Genomic DNA, 19,747 nt, shown 5'->3' with positions numbered 1-19,747 from the left:
GTAGTATATATTTTATTTAAAGCAGTACATATATATTGAATGGTGCGTATATATGTGTATATATCTTCTATAAGCGTATATATTTAACGTATAAATGTGTATATGTTTTATAAATTAGTATATAACTATAACTATAACTATAACTATAACTATATATATATATATATATATATATATATATATATATATATATTGTTGTGTATATATATATATATATTGTACTATTGTAAATTTGTAGTATATGTTTTATTTAAAGTAGTACGTATAGTCATATATAATTGTATATTGAATGATACATATATATGTGTAATTGTTTATATATATTTTAAAAAATATATATCGTATAATTGTAGTGTATATAGTGTATATAATTGTAGTGTATATTGGATTTTTCATTTTTTTAAAATGGGTTTGACCGGGTTTAGGTGGGTTTAACCGGGTTGGGTTAAGTGGACCGGTTCAGGGTTGTTTTCAACATTTTTACTGTTGAACCCAAAACCGACCCGACCCACCTAACCCAATCCGAACCGAAACCGACCCACAACCTAGTTAAACTAAACGGGCCGGTTCTGCCTTGACTCGGTCCGGCCCACTTGAAACCTTTACATTAACATTACAAAATACGTGTCATTCCCTAACTTTAGGCCCAAAAATTCTTACAATTTTGTTTTTTATTTTTATGATATGGACCGCACGTTTTTACTCCAATCAAGCTTCGAACATCATCATCATCATCACACAGCGCATTCGTTCTAACCAAGTCATAATCTTATCACCACACGCCGACCACCATCCTAATAAAGAATAATAATATAATACATGATTTAACAACTTAATGTTTAACACCATCTAAAATATTTATCACATAATTATCAAAATAAACGTATCTATAACATCAATGAATAGAGTTGAAAAGGAAGGGAGAGGGGTAAGAAAATATGAGCGAGAGTGATAGTAGCGGATCCAGCTCATAGTAAGGGGTCATCGAACCCCCTTCAGCGGAAAATTATACTATATATACAAGCTTAAAATTATTTTTCATGTATATATAATTAACGTTAAACCCCTTCGACTAATTATTTCGTTCACATTTTTCGATTTTGACCCCCTCAATTAAGATACTGGCTCCGCTACTGGTGAATGAGTAAAGGAGGGAAATGAAGAAGGCGAGGGGAGGAGGGAGTGTAGAACGAAGGAATGAATAGCAACACAACAACAAAGAATTGAATTTGAAAGAACAAAAGAATTAGAAAAAAAAATACGAAATGCACTAATACACGGAGAAAGTTCTCTTTGAAAAAAGAAGAAAAGAGGGGATAAGTACATGTAAAGGAGGGAGGCGCAGCAACATGAAAGAAGCATTATTAACAGGAAGAGGGTGCTAATGTTGGAAGAAGAAGAGAAGCGACGAGAAAAGACGTATTTGTTTTTTTTTTTTTCTTGCTTTTTAATAACAAAACACTTGTATATATTTTTTAAAAATTACACTATCATTTATTAATTTGACACAAGAATATTTATGTTTCAGGTTAAATTGAAAATATTTGCGAGACATTTCTGCTTAAAAAAAATATACTTAAAAGGGCATATGGTGACACTATCATTTGCAACAATTTAAAGCACGTACGATAGCTATGGTCACGATCATTTTACCCCAAATATTTTGCCGTATACGATAAATAAATTTCCCTCTCTAGTTGGGAAACATAACCAGTCCAGACACGTAAAAATGTAAGTCAACTCAAAATCCTCCCGTTGACGACGGCACTCCCACTGCTACTCCCGTCACTGTTAAATATAATCCAAAAGAGCTAAATACAGTGTTTCCATTTCAAGCACACCATTCCTCTTCCCTCTTTATCCTCTCTATCAATTCCTCCCCCCCCATCGTCTTTTCCTATATAAGTAGAGTGGAGGCAAGTCTTTGCGCACCTGGACTAACAAGTAAGACTAGTGCTTTTTTTGGTGTCCAAATCCTCGCTGTCGTCTTCAAAGTTCCTTCTCTAGATCTGCGCTTCACTTCTAAGTCAAATGCAAAATCTGCGGATCTCAGCTAGGGTTTCCGTTCCTTACTAGACCGAAAATGCTGGCCCACTCATCACCACGTGTACGCCGTTATTCTAGGGTTTTGCCGTTGAATTTCTGTAGCTGTTGATTTGGTGTAAAACGAGAAATTTGCAGTTCTCAGCTCGGAAAATTGGATCTTTCGTATTCCTAGATTGATACGTTAAGGTTACCGGAACTTTTGATTATTATTTCAGTGAGTTACAGCTGTATTTTGACTAGTCTAGGAAAACGCAAGGGAATCTTACGTGGTTCATTAATAGGTCGCGTGAATTGAACATTTTCTGTAGTTGATGAAGTTATAAGGATGTTGTGACGAATGGCGTTGAAGTTACCAGCTGTTGAAGCAGCTAAGGTTGCGATTCAGTCTATAGGATGTGGATATGATATATCATTGGACTTGAGGCTTAAGTACTGTAAAGGTCATCCAGCTAACAGTCGTTTAATCGAAATTGATGAAGATGAGGGTCGGGAAGTTGTGCTTCCTGGTGGAATTTCAATACCTAATGTGTCGAAATCTATTAAGTGTGATAAAGGAGAACTCACACGGTTTCGTTCTGACGTTCTTTCTTTCCAGCAGGTATTTTTGGTTCTACTTGCATTTGGTGGTTAGGTATTATGTTCCTACATATGTATGTTGCTGTAGTGATATCGTTTTGCTTATGTTATTTGCTTTTCGTTGAAGAGGTTAGAATCTTCTCTGGTTGACGTTGCGTGTGGATGTGTTCGTTTATCTGTATTTTATGATGCCAGTGTTTTCCTATATTAAGAGTTAGGAATATATTGATGTGCTAGAATTTTTTACAGTTGGCAGAATGAGGCCATCTCCATGTTATTGTGTTTTAGTTTCTCCATGACGACAATAAGCAGATACATAATTTTGAGTGTGATCTAACAACCAAAAATCAGACAATGACAGAGCGGCATGCCTGAAAAAAAAAGAGCAAAAAATGGGAATGAAGAACGAAACTCTAGCATATAGCTAGCATACTTATTTTTCTGGGCCTTTATTCTTTTTTTTTAGGTTAACTTCCAGTTATCTTGGGAGAAATTTGATATCTTTTTTTCTGCCTCAGCAAATCATTTTTTTCCAACAAGGAATCGTGATGTCTTTCTATGTAATTGTGGGTCTCTTTATTAGCTCTCATTTGTGATGCACAATTTCTACGAAGAGTTGAAGGAAAACATAAATAGGAATATAATTCACTTCTGCGCATGTACTTGTAATCTCTTCTCTGGTGTTAATTATTAAGTTTGTTAAATTCTGTGCAAATTTTGCGGTCTTGTTTTTGTTGTCAATCTAAGAGTTCCTTTTCTACCTGCAGATGTCAGAGCAGTTCAATCAGGAGGTATCTGTGAATGGTAAAATTCCTTCAGGGCTCTTCAATACTATGTTCGAGTTTTCTGGTTCTTGGCAGAAGGATGCAGCGTACACTAAAAACCTTGCTTTTGATGGCGTGTTCATCACGTTGTACTCTGTTGCTCTAGAAAAATCTCAAATGGTGCTGTGTGAATATGTTAAAAAAGAAGTTCCATCAACATGGGATCCTGCGGCATTAGCAAGGTAATATTTGTTACGTATTTAAACTTTTAAACATATTGGCATATTTTTAAAAATATCCTATTTCAAAAAGTCTGCATTCGTTGGATTTCTGTCTGGAGGCGGTGGGTGGTAGAAGCATTGAAAAAACAACTTCTTCAGATCTAAGATCCAATTTGAGAAACAACTTTAGATACATAATCTATCTGGCTCGCTCGTTTACTTCCCTTACTATCAAATCAAGTTTTGACCATTTTGTTCCCTTTTTAGTGCCAAACAAAAATATATGCAAGAGGAGAAGGGAAAGTAAACAGTTAATTACACCTCAAATAAACCTGTCCTTTGAGTTTTTTGCGTATTCTTTTTATTCACTTGAGGCGTTCTAGTTGATCATAATCAGAGCTTTCCAAGTTACAAATTTGAGTTAAGAGGGCTTTGATGCAACTGCTTGTTAGGCTACTATCTGCTATCTACCTTTATGTCACTTACAAACTGGATAATTACAAGCAACACATTGTTTTTGCAATGTTCTAGTCTATTAGAACTTTGTCGTACTTGTTCTGAAGTTATGTTCATTCTCCAGGTTTATTGAAAAATTTGGTACTCATGTCATTGTTGGTATAAAGATGGGCGGAAAGGATGTAATATATATGAAACAGCAGCACTCCTCATCCCTTCTGCCTGCTGACGTGCAAAAGCGTTTGAAGACGATGGCAGATAAGAGGTTTTCAGGTGCAAATGAACAAGGCGGAATAGAATCACAGCAGGCACATCAGAATGAGAAGGTTAAGGGTCTCATCCAACCCTCCAATTTCCATAATCATGACAAACACTCACGGAGCATGAATTTTATTATTTTATGGAACTTTTAGAGACCATGCACTGTTTACACTTTTATTTCTTCTTTTATCTAGATGACACACTTTTCTTACTTTGCCAACACAACCAGAAATACCCTAGAATTTTAGGAGTATGTGTTAAAAGCACCTATATCTCCTGACCCGTCCAAACAACACTCATTGCTTCCTTCTATCTAATGGGTTGAACTTGTATAAGTTCCAACTTAGGTTGTCAGCTTTAAACTCTTCAGCAACAACAACAACAATATACCCAGTGTATTCCCACAAAGTGGGGTCTGGGGAGGGTAGAATGTACGCAGTCCATGCCGCTACCTCCGAAGAAGTAGAGCTTTAAACTCTTTAGCATAGGAAATATTTCCTTTTCCATAGAAAACTCGCAAGTTCAAAGGAACTGGCTTGAAGTGCTATTTACATGTAAAAGCAAAAATGGTCTTAAATGACCTTTGAGCATATTATTTAATACATACTTCTCCTGACAGGTAAGCTCCTTTGAAGCTGACTCCCTTGTCCAGGAATACAAAGACTTAAGGAAAAAAATTGAATATTGCCAGTCATCTACATTTATTTACTTTAACATGGAACCGTTAAACTTTTGCTTTTATAGGAGGTGGGCCAATAACTGGGATGTGAAAAAGGGATTGTAAAGGCCACATTGATAGATGTACCAACGCTTTGGATTCCGAAGCAAGATAATCTGAAGTTTACGTTTTCCTGTTTCTCTTATCCCTTTATGACTTGAAAGTGCTTTTGACCCAAACAATTTAGGGTCTTTATGTCTCATCGCTGTTGATTGAATACCATAACTACCAACTGTTATTATTCCTGGTTGCTTTGGAATGTCCTTATTTCTCCTTGAATTGTTTTTGAAATGTTATCTTAAATCTCCTCAATATTGAGTGGATCAGAAACGCTTAATGAGATCTTCTATGGCTGCATAGACAATGTCAATCAATATCTGCAGATGGATTTACTTTGTTGGTCATTTGTCTTACAATTGTATGTCAATTGAAATTCTTATTGTCAAGTTCTAAATCACGGTTTTTGTCATACCATTAGATTACTGGAAAAAATGTCATGACATATTATTAGGTCACAATTATCATGAATCTATCGTCTACGTCTCTGATTTGATAATGTTGCCTCAGTTTGAAATCAGGGAGCACCGACTGAGGTTCGCCGATCCCAATATATCTGGTTCATATGCACATAAGGAGGTTGGTGGTATAAGATTTTCATCATGTCTGATAAACTTTGTGCACTTTAGAGTTCTGAAACAAGTTTGCCAATTTGCCTATTGGCTATTGAAATTGCAGGATACTGTTTGTATTTGCAAGAGGAGAGGTGGAAGTGATAACAGAGGCCTGATGCATAATCAGTGGTTACAAAGTGTGGATCAGGAGCCTGATGTGATCTCAATGACCTTCATTCCTATAACTTCACTGTTGAATGGCATTGCAGGAAGTGGATTTTTAAGTCATGCTATAAATCTGTACTTACGCTGTAAGTTACAGCATATTATTTGTTACTTTCTTGCTTCTATCTTCTATGTACAATGTACATTGCTAAATGTAACTTTTTGACTTAATAGTTATGACCTGCTATGTTGCCCGGACTCTCCAAAAATGCTGTTGTACCTGTGTTGGACCCTCCAAAAACACAACTACCTATGGAGGATCCAACAACACACCCATCATCAATTTTGAAGAGTCCGAGCAACATATATTATGGCAAACAATAAGATAGAAGAGGGCCTGTTAATTTGCACCTCTATGCTTGCCTTTCTCAAAATATTAAACATTTTATTACAGTTACCAATTTCATAAAAGAGTTATTAATGATGTTATCAAAATAAGATGTAGAAGTATGTTGAGCCCTGCTAATTATGCGGCTAAAAGATGATGGCTGATTTAAGTATGTCTGCAAAATTTTAATGTGTCGTCTGTTCGTGGAATATTTATAAAATCTTGCAAAAACTTCTACGGAAAAAGGGGTTAGGCTGGCCTGTTTGGGCATAGTACTACTGCATGCATTTGAAGGTGGTTTTCAAGTGAAAATACTAGCCGTCATTTTTCAGCGATTAATCTTCAACTCTCGTCTTTCACTTTTCAGCGACATATCTTCAACTCTTGTAAACTTATTTTCCAAGTGAAGTTCATGTCCACAACGTCAACTTCCACAAATTTTTTTCCTTTAACTTCAACTTTAAATATTCTTTTTTTTTTTGTTCAAATTTCAACTCAAATGTTGTCTGAACAGCTATCTTTTATCAAGATTTTTTTGTTTCGAAGCTGTTTTGAAGTGTTTTTAAGGTAATTTCAGAAAAAAGATTCTTCTTCCACTGCTCCACACAGAAACACTTAGAGATCTTCAGACAAATTGTAGTTATCTTCAAAAAGCTTTTTCCACAAGTTTTAGAGATAGGTCCTTATGAATTTGGTTATGTATTAATTGCATGGGATGTTTTATTATGTAATTACCTAGAATTGTATGCTTAATTCTTCACCATTATATAGAACTGTTGTCTATTATGCAGATAAACCACCAATTGAAGAGCTTCACCAGTTTTTGGAATTTCAGCTGCCAAGGCAGTGGGCGCCGGTATTTGGTGATCTTCCGCTTGGTCCACAGAGAAGGCATTTAAGTTTTCCATCTTTGCAGTTCAGTTTACTTGGTCCCAGGCTTTATGTGAACAACACTCTGGTGAGCTTCCTCAATTTTAACACCTCAATTTTCTATAGAAGACTTGTGATGGAGCAAATGGTGGTTTATATCTTCCTTGTGCTCCTTATGTACCAGCACCAACTGAAAGCAATCCCATCATCTTCCTTGAGTTATTCGTCATTAACATGGCATATAACACCGCCTCAAGGGAAAAAGTTACTTTTTCTTTGGGGTGTTGGTGGTCCATATATTCTTCCACGACGCCTTTATTCCCGTCCTCAACTAACTCCATGTAATATGATCCCACAGTTAACGGTTCCGTTCTCGACCCTCGCTATATCATCTTGTATTCCAGTCTCATCTTACTAGCTATCATTAGTATTCGTCAGATACTCCTCAACCTTGTCAATTTTCAACCCTAGATGTCTTTACTGAAGCTTCTATCCCGTGTGATCCCATGTCATCCTTCTTAAATGATATGTCATTTTGGGATAAGTTATCCTTCTTAAATGATCAGTTACATACTCCCTGAAGTGTATCCTATTTATTTTTCCTTCCATCTCATGATCTTTTTTTAGCAAATTTGCCCCATTAGAGTTTGCCACCTTGCCCGATTCATCTATTTGAAATTTCCAACTTAATAGCTATTGTCTTTTTCCATAATCAGACAAATCTAATTATGTCCTGGTAGCACCATGTTAAATAAGGCAATCCAAATTCTGACCCCAAATGAACTGGGGGTTTTCTTCTTTCCTTCTGACAAAAAATCTCTCATCATTATCTCCGATTTGTTTGCAACAGTTCATGAAATATAAAATAAAAGACTTGCTATTGTTGTATTTCAAACTATGATATCTTTTGATTTTGTTAAGATTTGGTTGTATTTCTCCAAATACTCGGTACACATGATCCCTAGAAATAATGTTTTTAGCAAAGGATGTGAGACAATAACATCTTTGCTTCTTCATTTTAAATTACGATGTGTGCCCCTGTGAATTATTATGGGTGAGGAGCAGCTCGAAGTGCATAGCCAATTGTTATTGATCTTTAGAAAGACTGTTCCATTAACTTCCATTAAGAAAGGAAGAAAAAGAGGGGAAAATACTGTTGAGTAGTCTGCTTAGTACCTTCTTTCAAGGCGGCCTTGTGATTCATATTATTGTTGCAGGTTGATGTTGACAAGAGGCCAGTGACCGGGCTTCGTTTGTACCTTGAAGGTAAAAGGAGTAACCGCTTAGCTGTGCACTTGCAGCATCTTTCGTCTCTTCCTAAAGTCTTCCAACTTGAAGATGATCCAAATGGCAATTTTCGCCGAGAATCATATGATCGGAAATACTATGAAAAAGTTCAATGGAAGAACTTTTCTCACGTCTGCACCGCACCTGTTGAATCTGATGAAGATCTTAATATAGTTACTGGAGCACAATTGGAAGTAGGAGATTATGGGTTTAAAAAGGTCCTCTTTCTGAGACTCCGTTTCTCAACTGTCATGGAAGCTACTATGGTAAAGCACCCTGAATGGGATGGTTCCCCTGGGTTGGCCCGCAAATCTGGTTTGATATCAACTCTCATTAGCCAGCACTTCACGTCAGTTCAGAAGCCACCTCCTCAGCCAGCTGACGTGAACATAAATTCTGCCATTTACCCTGGTGGTCCTCCCGTTCCCGTGCAAGCCCCTAAGCTCTTGAAATTTGTCGATACTACTGAGATGACTCGAGGACCTCAGGAACCTCCTGGTTATTGGGTTGTTTCAGGTGCAAGGCTTATGGTTGAGAAAGGAAGGATCTCTGTGAGAGTCAAATATTCCTTGTTAACTGTAATACAACCCGATGATGAAATATCAGAGTAATTGAGAAGAGGTTCTCTTCTATTTATACTTATAAATGCAAAGGCTACAGTGAGAAGTGGCAGCATAGTTTGTTGCTGACTTTGATGTTGAAACACCTGTTGTACAAAATTTGGTGGAAGTGCCCAAAAATATGTACTTTTGAGATGTCTGTGATCTTTGTTCTGATTTTGTTCGCTTAATGTAAATCATGACAACATTGGTTGTAATATAATTTCTCACTTCTCCAAATCTCTCTTTGAATCTACGTCCTTACTTCGATATTTAACCAATTAGGGAAAGTTACAATTGTTTGATTGAGATTTAATCCAGCAATAATTTTGGATAGTTGGACGAACATGAGTTTAGCTTGGGGTATCCCTGGGTATGTAGAAAATTCTGTTGGGAGCGTCACCCCCAGAATGGGCTCGCTCTGTTGGGAGCACCACCCCTGGAATGGGCCCTGTAGTGCGTGATCTGGATTAGTCGGTGCTCTAATATAGTTGCCCCACACCAGGTGGGAAACCACAAAAAAGAAAAAAAACTCTTTTCAAGTGTAAAGGTTTGATATACATCCCAGATTCATGCACAAAACGTGAGCCGTATTCTTGGAGTTAACATCAAGTGACATAAGACTGCTGGAAGTAGAAAGCAGTGCATAAGATCAATACATGGTAAAATAAGCTTTTACTTCAAAAGAACAAACTAATAACTTAGCCTAGTGAACTTGCCAGATCTTCCCTACATCTCTCACATAAACAGAAAAAGGGGGAACTGGGTCAATAGACAAACCAGAAACCAAATATGTTTACACAAACAATGAATGTCACCCCACATTTTCCTTCCTCCCAACATGCAAAACTTCAGTTTTTCGTCCGACGGCTAATTTCACAGGTCAGAGCTAGCAGGGTAAGAGAGTGCTAGATTATGCAATTGGTGGTACTTTATGATGGTTACATAAATCTTCCTATAGGATTCATAGATAGATAACAACAATAAATTAGTCTTTTAGGATCATTAAGAGAAGGGAAAACCATGTTCATGGGAAGGCCAATAAACCCCTTCCCTTGGACAAGACAGTGGAGTTGGCTTGGCAATGAAGGTAGGATACTGTTGTCCTGGCATCAAAACTGTATATTCCGATGAATATCGCGTTGGTCCCTGTGTAAACAAGAGATAACCTAGCATCATATTGTTGTTTATTTTCATGACTTAGAAAAGTGAAATATTTCTATTATGACATCCTCAACATTTCCTTTCAAGAAAAAGAAGGCGGCAATTCTTGAATGTTAGTTGAGGTACTTACTGCTATTGAACTTGCGCGTTTCTGAATCGTCCCCAACTCCATGGAACTGTGTCTACTACCTCGAGGCGAAGAAAAGGGGGTGCTAGGCTTGAAGAGATGTTCGAATAAAGCCATGATGAGAAACATGGATATGAGGATAGCTGTAGCAACAAAGCCAAAAGAAATAGCATCCATTGATGTCCCATAGTTCTTCCATTGTCCTTCTCTGTTTACTTGTGTTTGGGAAGGACTAGGTTCTGAACTTGTGTGAATGTTGTTCCATGTGTTTGATCTTTCTGAACCACGCTCACTCATATTCATATCCATTTTTTCATTGATCGATTACAAAAAAACACTACAACTAACCCTTCGATATCAGGCAAGTCGGGGTCGGCTATATGAATCCTCGACTGTCCATATCAGAACATATCAACTTATCTTAGTCCAATATTACATGAAATAGAATAAAAACAACTGACAAAATTAAAGCACAAGAAACAAGATAGCAAAAGTTATGTTTTTAGCTTTGAAGTAAAGAGATATCAACAGGTTTATTTTGCTTCTGATATATCATGATCATGTTTTCTTCTTTTTATTACACTTTATTATATAAATGATGATCTCAGTGAATTAGTTTAATATATAGAAACTATGAATACCCTTAACCTTTATCAACGTAATCTCAATTACCATATAAGAAATGCAGGTAAGAGATAATAGAAGAAAGTTTAACATATATCAAGAAAAATTTAACAAAAAAAAGAATCAAGAAAATCATGAGCTGCAAAAAAAGGAGGAAAAAAAGGAAATGTTTTCAGATTATTACCTTGAAATCTTGCTGTGTGATGTTATCTACTTGGAAAAAAGAATGTGATGAATAAATATAGTATGGAATTTAATCTTGAGAAAGAGGAAGACCCAATGTTAAAAGACTTTATATTCTATAGTTTCATGTGATGAAAGAAACAGACAAACACATGACTCCAATTTTATTGAAAAACACAGCTCAAACTAGGTAGCTTTATACCTAGTAGGAAAGAAATATAAAGACAAATTTATAAGATAATCTTAGTTACTAGAGCTTTTGTTTGGATTTATAAATAACAAACTTTTACACTATCAGTATATTTAAACCTATTATAATAGGTTATTTTATTGTATTCTTTACGTTACCAAATCAAGATCACTCTATATACAACTACTTACCTTTTGTTGTACGTAACGTTATTCCAATAATACAAAAAAATTATACACAAAAGTCATAACTCCTTTTGTTTTTGTTTTTAAATTATTTTACCTTATTTTTCCTATGTTGGGTTTTTTGTACATGGTCTTTATACCAAACTTAATCAGTACTATACCTTTGTTTGTACATTTAGGGAAGCAAACTTAAAGAAGTTAAAAAGTACTGGCCCTCTTTGTCTGAAAGAGCCTAAAGCAAAGAGTGTCGGCCCTCTTTGATGCTTGCAAAAGCATTCACTTTCAAGATACCCTAATTGATGGCTTCCTCCTAGCTAAATTTTTCGATTTACATATATATATATATATATTGACGGCATAAATATTTTTTATATCATTAATATACGTATTGTGGCGGGTTGATTGCTTTATTTTCTAGGTAACTAGCTAGTTCCACTTATTACGATAAGTTATTTATATTTAATTGTTAATAAGTGATTTGATGTCTTAAAAGTTCTTTTAAATTGTCGGCGCACAAAAGTTAAGAATATTATTGTTTGTTTACCTCGATCATGAGTTGTTTAAAGTTCAAAGTTTCAGTCTTTCAGAAACTTATCCATTTATCTACTAGACCTCAATTCACCCGCCTATTAATCAAAGAGGTTCGAGATCTTTATTAATTTTGTAAAATTAAGATATTTAAAAAAGTATTCCTGATCTATAAAGGGTAACACTTCTGAATTTCTTAATAAAGAAGATATTGTATAAGACAAAAAACAAACATAAGGTTTCACCACTCAAAGTTAGCAAAACATACAAGAAAATAAATGAACTCCCACTAGATAGGCAGGATAAGCAAAAGCTGACAAACAAAGAAGAAAAAAGAATGGTTGCAGCAGGTGGAATTTTTGATAATCTTACAGCTAATGCTATAACAGAAGAGCCATGATTCAATTAAAGAAAAGAGACTCAAAGTTTTTTTTATCTCAATACAAAAAGGAAAAAAGCTAGAAAAAAAGTTGGTGATTGAGACCATTTTCTTGATTTATTCCACAATTTTACCTACTAAAATCTTTGTCTTATAAACCCCACAACTTTTTTGTCAGAAGCACTATGATCAGTAGCTTAAATTTCTTGATTTATTTGCACAAAGTCCACTTTTATATTTAAGCTTTCTATCCATACACCCCACTTTAATTCTCCTCCCTGTGACAAGGGCCTAAGTTATGATGATTTTCTTGAATAAGAAATGATAAAGTTATTGCTTAATAAAGGATTTTTAGTTTTCAATTTATTGTATCGTATTTCGTATTCATTGGTCTAGACTAATTCGATTTCACACTAAATGGGTTTAATTGTACTGGTATGTCTCATTGCTCATTGACTTGGCTAATTTGTTTTCTTGCATAATAGGCTCAAATTTATTGTGTTTTATATTTACTGGTTTGACTAATCTGATTTCGCATCGAGTAGGTACAAGATAAAAAAGTTGAAGATAGGAAGAGAAGGGAAGGAATCAATCTTTTTATTTTTTTTCCTGCTTTTCATTGAGTTGGGATTTTTTAAAAAACAAGATTAAGGTCTTTTGTCTGTCAAAAGCTATGAGAACAATTAAAATTCTACAGTAATTCAGATATGATGTGTGTGATGTCCCAAGAAAACCAACAGCACCCCCCCCCCCCCCCCCCCCCCCCCCCCGAAAAAAAAAACACCATCACCACATACAAATCCCTAGCACATTTGTAAGAAAATAGTTTGCATAAATTTCTGCAAAGTAGATAAATCATCCAACTTATTCATTTGTCTATGTTTTAACTATAATTTAATGAACTAAGTTTTACTTGTCTTTAATGTCAAAGAGAAGTAAAACTAGAACTGAAAACAATTCTCTTATTGGTGTCTTGAAAGTTTTCTTTTTAACATATAAGATTAACCTTTTTTTTTTCTTTTTCCACACTGTTTTTAGAAAAACCCCAGAAAAAAAAAAAAAAAGCAACAAAGGTGATTCTCCTACCTAAATTTGATTTTTTTTTCATTCATTCATTTTTTTTATTTTTTATTTTGGAAAATGTAGTGCCTCTGCTTTATTTATATTTGGGTCATCTCAAGGAAAAAGAACACAAAATTTTAGTACAAGACATTTTTGGGGTCCAGTTGGCCCATGCCAAGAAAAATAAAGCAGTGCTCAAAAACTGTTCACACATTGTCTACTTTTTCTCCTCCCCCCCCCCTTTTTCCTTTTTCCATCTTAAATTCTTCCATTAAACAAACTATGAGTTGTTCCAAATCGAGTTATTCAGTAATATTGGCAGGATATAACACGTAATGATGTATTTATTAGTTGAACTAATCCAAGCCATCGTAATTAGAAAATGAATAGTATACCAAGAGTAAGTTTATTATTCACAGAAGAGGGATTCATATTTAATTGTTTCCTTTAGACATGGTAGGTTTCCTTTGTTAGCTTTTTAGGGCATAAAATCCAACTCATTCCATTTCTTTGTTCTCATGATATCTATCTTGACCTTCTTGTTTCCCATGTGAAATGATCCTTCTTGCATCTAAACAGAGGACAGAAATTTATTTATCAGGTACCCAGAGTTTTTATTATTTATATACATGTTAGACTAGATTTAACCGTCATTCTATCTTCTCAACATATTTAACAGTGTGGAAAAATGAGTCCCCTATACACAATTTGTACAGATCTTTACATTTTCCAAGTTGGTAGATCTATTTACTCAATGATAGACTGTAAATTATACTCCTCCGTTTCATTTTATGTGTCATTTTTTAACCGAACACGGAGTTTGAAATGAATGATGACTTTATAAAATTTACTTTTTAATTGTTTTTTCCTATTAATTGGAACCTAATAGGAATAAAATGAGAATGTTGCCTTTAAATAATGACATTTTTTGAGAGGAACTGAAAAAAATGAGACACATATAAAATAGGACGGAGGGAGTAGCTGATATTTGCTCGATGATAGACCGTAAATTGTAAAATTTTGAGCACTTCGCTAGGTACAACACCTGAACTCTAGTATGGAGAATCATGATTACAGCATCAGCAACTTTAGTGGTACTAGAGATTAACTACAAGACAATAATGTATGAAAAACGTCCCACCACAACTGTTTGTTAAGGAAACAAATCTAACTAACTACAAATAATTCGATCTACTTTTTCTAGTTCAGCTTTAGGGCTGTTAATGGTTCCAAATTTTGAAGAAACCAATACACGAGATTAAAAAACACCAATAACTTTGGCATCATGTCCCAAAAACCTTATTAAAATAACCAGCTTTAAAATTCAATTCGACAAAATTACCACGGTATAAGCTTTAAATAAAACATAACTCAAGCAAAACAGCATCAAATAAATGTATCTCTGACTAAAAAGAAGTGCCTAGGTCGTGACAAGTCCTCAGGCCTTGAGACGTCCATAGAACTTTGCCTTCTCCTGTGTAGTCTGGAAACGTCCATGGCCAAACTTGGAGGATGTGTCAATGAACTTGAGCTTGATTTCCTCCAATGCAACCCTAGATGTCTGGTTCAACAATGATTGCCTCAGAGTCAAAACACGCTTCTTCGGTCCAGCGCAGCAGCCCTTAATCAACAGGAAGTCCTCTTTCACGACACCATAGTGAGGGAACCCACCCATTGGTGTGATGTCCTTCTCAGTCCTGAGAAAGATGTGAAATTATTCATATTAAGATGAGCGAAATACAAGTAACAGAAACATAGGAACATTGTAAGCATTACAAAGGCCTAACCTGTCAAAATCAGTTATGGCAGAATGGGACTCCTGGCCAACCTTCCCCAGCCTGTAGACTTTCTTGTTCAACTCAGTGCGATGGTGATAACCATTCTGCCCGGCCCTAGCAACAGTGAATGACACCCTAGCAGGATGCCATGCTCCAATACAAGCAACCTTTCTAAGCCCACGATGAGTCTTACGTGGGAGACGGGACACACCCCAACGAGTCACCACGCCCTCAAAACCCTTACCTTTAGTCACACCAATGATATCGATCATCTCATCCTTCTGGAAAATAGCATCAATGGGAACCTGTTTCTCAAAAAAGTCATAAGCATAATCAACCTTCTGGGCAACATTCCCACCATTAACCTGAATCTCCATCAGATGGGCCTTCTTTTGCTTGAGACCTTTCATTTTCCTAATCTGCAAAGAATAAAGTATAGGAGAGGGATCCTGAGTGAATCAAATGAGAAAAAGGTGAAAACATAGTCATAAAGAGAGGCATGCAGTGCATAGTGAACAACTACCTGAGTGTGGGCCAGAACACGAATCACAGAACAATACTTCTTCATTTTCTCCAGCTGTGCATTGATATCTTTCCTACCATCATCGGTTTCATACTTCTTTGAGTACTTTGCAAAGGCCTTCTTTTTGGACGTGCACCAGTTCTTGTAGAATCTCCTTTTAACTTCTTCACTAAGATGCTGAGCCCAGACCGTGCTCAGGCAGCGAAGGCCACGTGGTGTTTTCACATATCCAACAACACCAACAACCACCATTGGAGGCGTTTCAATAATGGTGACAGCTTCGCATGCCTCTTTCTTGTGGATTTCTGCACAAATGCCAATCATGAATGACAAAATCATGCATATTTGCATAGTTGGAAAGACAAGTTTCTTCAAAGATGCAGTTTATTGCCTAAGGTCTTATTATGAAGCTTATTATGAGCATTTCCCAAGCAGCCCAACGTACAAGCATAGTTAAAGCCTATAATATTTATACACCTAGCTAACTACGTGGTGCACATTCAGTTTTCTTAACCCTAACTGGAAACTGAATTTTTGAAATTTTAAGCAAAACGTACTTGATCCTGGTTTGTCAACATCTCTGACAATATGAGTCATGCCCGCTTTATATCCAAGGAAAGCAGTCAACCTGCAAGGTTTCGTTGGATCATCTTTGGGAAACGCCTTCACTGCATAAACAAAGACGTGAACATAACAAAATGATTCCATGATGAAATATTAAACATTACACTCAGTGCTGACTTTAAAAGTTAACCTCCCAAAAGTGCAACTTCAAGCAATTGAATGTCATAACCAGGATATTAGTACATGCTACTACTAGTTTTAGCCACGTGACTAAATCACATATGGGCTGCTGAAACACAGAATATTTCACACCCATTAAATCAGAGAAAAAAAAATGTGGATAAATCTAAAGGAAGCACATACGCTAAAATTTGCCCATAAAGTACTCGGTGAGTCATAAAGTGGAATACAAGTTGCAGTTCATCAGTATAGACTCAAAGACATGAATTTCTATAAAAATGGGATCCATGGGACAAATGTGTTATCATTCAGATTTTAAAACTCAATAACCTCGAGACAAGTGGGAAAGCTGACTATGCCATATTTCAACTCCAAGAAAAATAAACATGTTAACAGCAGTAAGAACGCAAATTTAACTAGCAAACATAAGGGTTTGAATTAAAACCTTTCCCCCTGTGTCTTGCTGCTCTTTTCCTTGGAAGAAATCCCAAAGAACCATGTCTTGGGTGCTCAAATTTGCGATGAGACATTCTTACCTGTAATAGCTAGAATAAGAAAAGGCTAAGTGGCCTCAACATTTAAGGAGAGTACAATACACATCATCAATTACTAACTTGCAGCTTAGAGAATGGAAGAAGTATTCCACGTCAAACAGAAGGCTAGTTTTAATCAAAATTGGAACCTCTACATTAAGTGATATAATTACCACGTATACAAATGACGTACAAATACAGGAAAAGCTGAGGCACAAATCTCCGATTATCTTTAGAATCACTACACCAATAGACTAATAATAAAACTCAAGATAGGAAACAACTGGACTGTAACAAAATATTGGAAAGAACTAGACTCATTCGAACGATCTAGAAAAAGTACATTTTGTTAAAATAAATTTAAGAATAACGATATCATTACAGTGTATACAAATGACATATCACTACAGGAAAGGCTGCCTTTCCACTAATTCACTAAATGTAATAGGCACAAATCTCCAAATATCTTAAGAATCACTACACCAATAGAACAATAATAAAACTCAAGATAGGAAATAACTTGACCGTAACAAAAGATGGGAAAGAACTAGACTCAACATTCAAACGATCTAGACAAAGTACATTTTATTAAAACAAATTGAAGAATAAGGATATAAGTCTTTCAGGACAAACATTTCCATGGCTATTCAGAAGTGCATAATTTCCGAGAAAATAATTACAGATTCTAAAATAAATGAAGAGTTCTAGACCAAAACGAAAAAAAAAAATCTCCAAATATCAAGGACAAAACATGCTCTAGTAAAGAAAGACATGTGAGTTTAACACCAATTCTAGGAGATGAATAGAAAAGCTCCCCGACCAAAGGCCTATGGCAAGTAGAACATGCCAATTCTCAGGGCTCAACTGTCTTCCTTTCCAAAAAGACACCAATTCATGGTGTACTGGTGAAAGAGCCCTTTTGAGACTCCAGCCTTGATTACTTTTTCAAGTTGCTATAGGGAGTATCATTTCTATCATACCTATGAATTTTGGGCAACTACAACATGCCTACTTGAACTAAAGCATCGAGACACCAAGAAAATCTAAAAAAATAGTTAAACAAATTAAGCGCACTTCATATCACAATTAAGTATTTCGAAAATATTCTCCGAGATCTTTATTACATTTGGAAAACAAATCAATCACCCAGAATCAAAAAGGACAATCAAAGTTAAACGGATCAGATCTAGTTTATTACGACTAAATCTCAGGTATAAACACAATCGATTGCTGAAAGATTGGCCAGAACTTGTTAAATCAATTGTAACTAAGCACTCTATATGTTATAACTGTTAACAAAAGTATATAAACAGATAATTAACACGGTAAATCAGGTGTTAATAACTCAATTAAAAATAAACATAGTCGAGAAAATACTCCTTAGATAGAGAATAAAAAATTTACTACATGTGATAAGGTCTAAGTAATAATAATAATCCGATAAAAATGAAACATAGTCGAGAAAATAGATCAAAAATCTAAAATTTGTTGAATCAATCAATCTATATGTGATAGTACCTAGTAAACAAAGTATATAAACAGATAATTAAAACAGAAAATCAAGTGTTAATAATTCGATAAACATGAAAGAAAATTGAGAAAACTTAGCCTAAGTTAATAGATCCGATAATTGAACCATGTTACCTCGGAGCTCTAATGGAATCGGCGGCGGCTTAATGGCAGTATTGTTTATTAACCTTGTGACACTTTATATAGTGAGGAGGTGTGATTTAGGGTTTCGCTACTAACTGTATTTTGACATATTTATCCCTATTGACCTGGTTTAGCTGCAGCAAAAAATGAAATTGTGATTAATGATTATTCTTTTGCATAACTGAAAGAAAAAAATAAAAAACTTTAGCATAGACCATTTCTACACACAAACAAAATTTTGGCCAAGCCGATAACCCCTCAAACTTATTCCGAAAATTCACTTGAACCCCCTCAACTAAGGCTTGTACCTATCAGGTACCTCAGCTGCTTAAATTGATACCTATCAGGTACAAAATACTGACTTGGCAAGGAGAGTGTTGGGAGCGTGAGTTGAACAAAAAATAATATTTTTTTTATTATTAAAAAACTTATACTTTAATTATTTTATTAATAAAATTTTTAATTATTATAATTTTTCAAATTTTAAAATAAAAAAGAAAAAGAAGAAAACAAACCCCCCCTCCCCCCGCGTCATCATCTTCACTACACCCTACCCCCAGCCCTCCATTGTCCCTTCCCCCAGAGTCCCCAGCCATCTTCTTCCCTTCCCCCAGAGTCCCCAGCCATCTTCTTCATCTCTATTTTTTTTTTTCTAATTATTAACAATTTTCAATTAATTAAAGAATAGAAAAATAATGAAAGACATGAACTTTAGCACTGGAAAAATTTTCAAATTGTTAATATATGAACTTTTCGGCGAAAGTTCTAGCTATGATGGAAAACAATCTTGTTAACATAGAAGAGTGGCTGGCAAGGTTAGCATTAATAATGTATCAACAATTTGATTTAGGTGAAAAACTTTAGCAGTGGAAACAATCTTTTTTTAGAAATCAAATTTTGGTCGCCATTGATTTCGTCTTCAATGACGATTTACGATGACGAAGGGAAGTTGATGGAGGAGGGAGGGGCGGGGTGGGGTGGGGGTGGAGGTGAGGGCGGGGTATATCAATTGTCATTTGTGGGTGGGTGGGTGATGACATAGGGGTACGGTGGAGAAGACTACTACGGGGGTGGTGTTTTTTTCTTTTGTTTTTTTAATTAAGAAATTATTA

General features: G+C 35.5%; 3 protein-coding genes across 4 annotated transcripts; 1 reads left to right on the top strand and 2 right to left on the bottom strand.

The window, feature by feature from the left end:
- The first annotated feature begins 1,533 nt into the window (after positions 1-1,533).
- LOC107839865 (MACPF domain-containing protein At4g24290) lies at positions 1,534-9,202 on the top strand. The gene is made up of 7 exons (XM_016683508.2): positions 1,534-2,644; positions 3,390-3,628; positions 4,188-4,389; positions 5,610-5,678; positions 5,778-5,964; positions 6,998-7,164; positions 8,294-9,202. Exons 1-7 carry the CDS (start codon positions 2,384-2,386, stop codon positions 8,972-8,974), a joined length of 1,806 nt encoding a protein of 601 aa, XP_016538994.1. The 5' UTR covers positions 1,534-2,383; the 3' UTR covers positions 8,975-9,202.
- Positions 9,203-9,535: 333 nt separating this feature from the next.
- LOC107839866 lies at positions 9,536-11,300 on the bottom strand. Its single transcript, XM_016683509.2, has 3 exons — positions 11,062-11,300; positions 10,257-10,645; positions 9,536-10,111 (listed from the first exon to the last, which is right to left on the bottom strand). Exons 2-3 carry the CDS (start codon positions 10,560-10,562, stop codon positions 9,968-9,970), a joined length of 450 nt encoding a protein of 149 aa, XP_016538995.2. The 5' UTR covers positions 10,563-10,645; positions 11,062-11,300; the 3' UTR covers positions 9,536-9,967.
- Positions 11,301-14,680: 3,380 nt separating this feature from the next.
- LOC107839868 (60S ribosomal protein L3-2) lies at positions 14,681-18,858 on the bottom strand. Of its 2 annotated transcripts, none has more exons than XM_016683511.2 (6): positions 18,627-18,858; positions 16,895-16,985; positions 16,263-16,373; positions 15,706-16,010; positions 15,192-15,601; positions 14,681-15,101 (listed from the first exon to the last, which is right to left on the bottom strand). In XM_016683511.2, exons 2-6 carry the CDS (start codon positions 16,977-16,979, stop codon positions 14,843-14,845), a joined length of 1,170 nt encoding a protein of 389 aa, XP_016538997.1. In that variant the 5' UTR covers positions 16,980-16,985; positions 18,627-18,858; the 3' UTR covers positions 14,681-14,842. The 2 variants fall into 2 exon arrangements, with proteins under 2 accessions (XP_016538997.1, XP_016538996.1); XM_016683510.2 differs by having other exon boundaries at positions 16,895-16,994; positions 18,627-18,851.
- Between the last annotated feature and the right edge of the window lie 889 nt (positions 18,859-19,747).

Source organism: Capsicum annuum, chromosome 8, assembly GCF_002878395.1.
Source record: "Capsicum annuum cultivar UCD-10X-F1 chromosome 8, UCD10Xv1.1, whole genome shotgun sequence".
NCBI classification, from domain to species: domain Eukaryota; kingdom Viridiplantae; phylum Streptophyta; class Magnoliopsida; order Solanales; family Solanaceae; genus Capsicum; species Capsicum annuum.
This window is presented reverse-complemented; position numbering and strand designations above follow the sequence as displayed.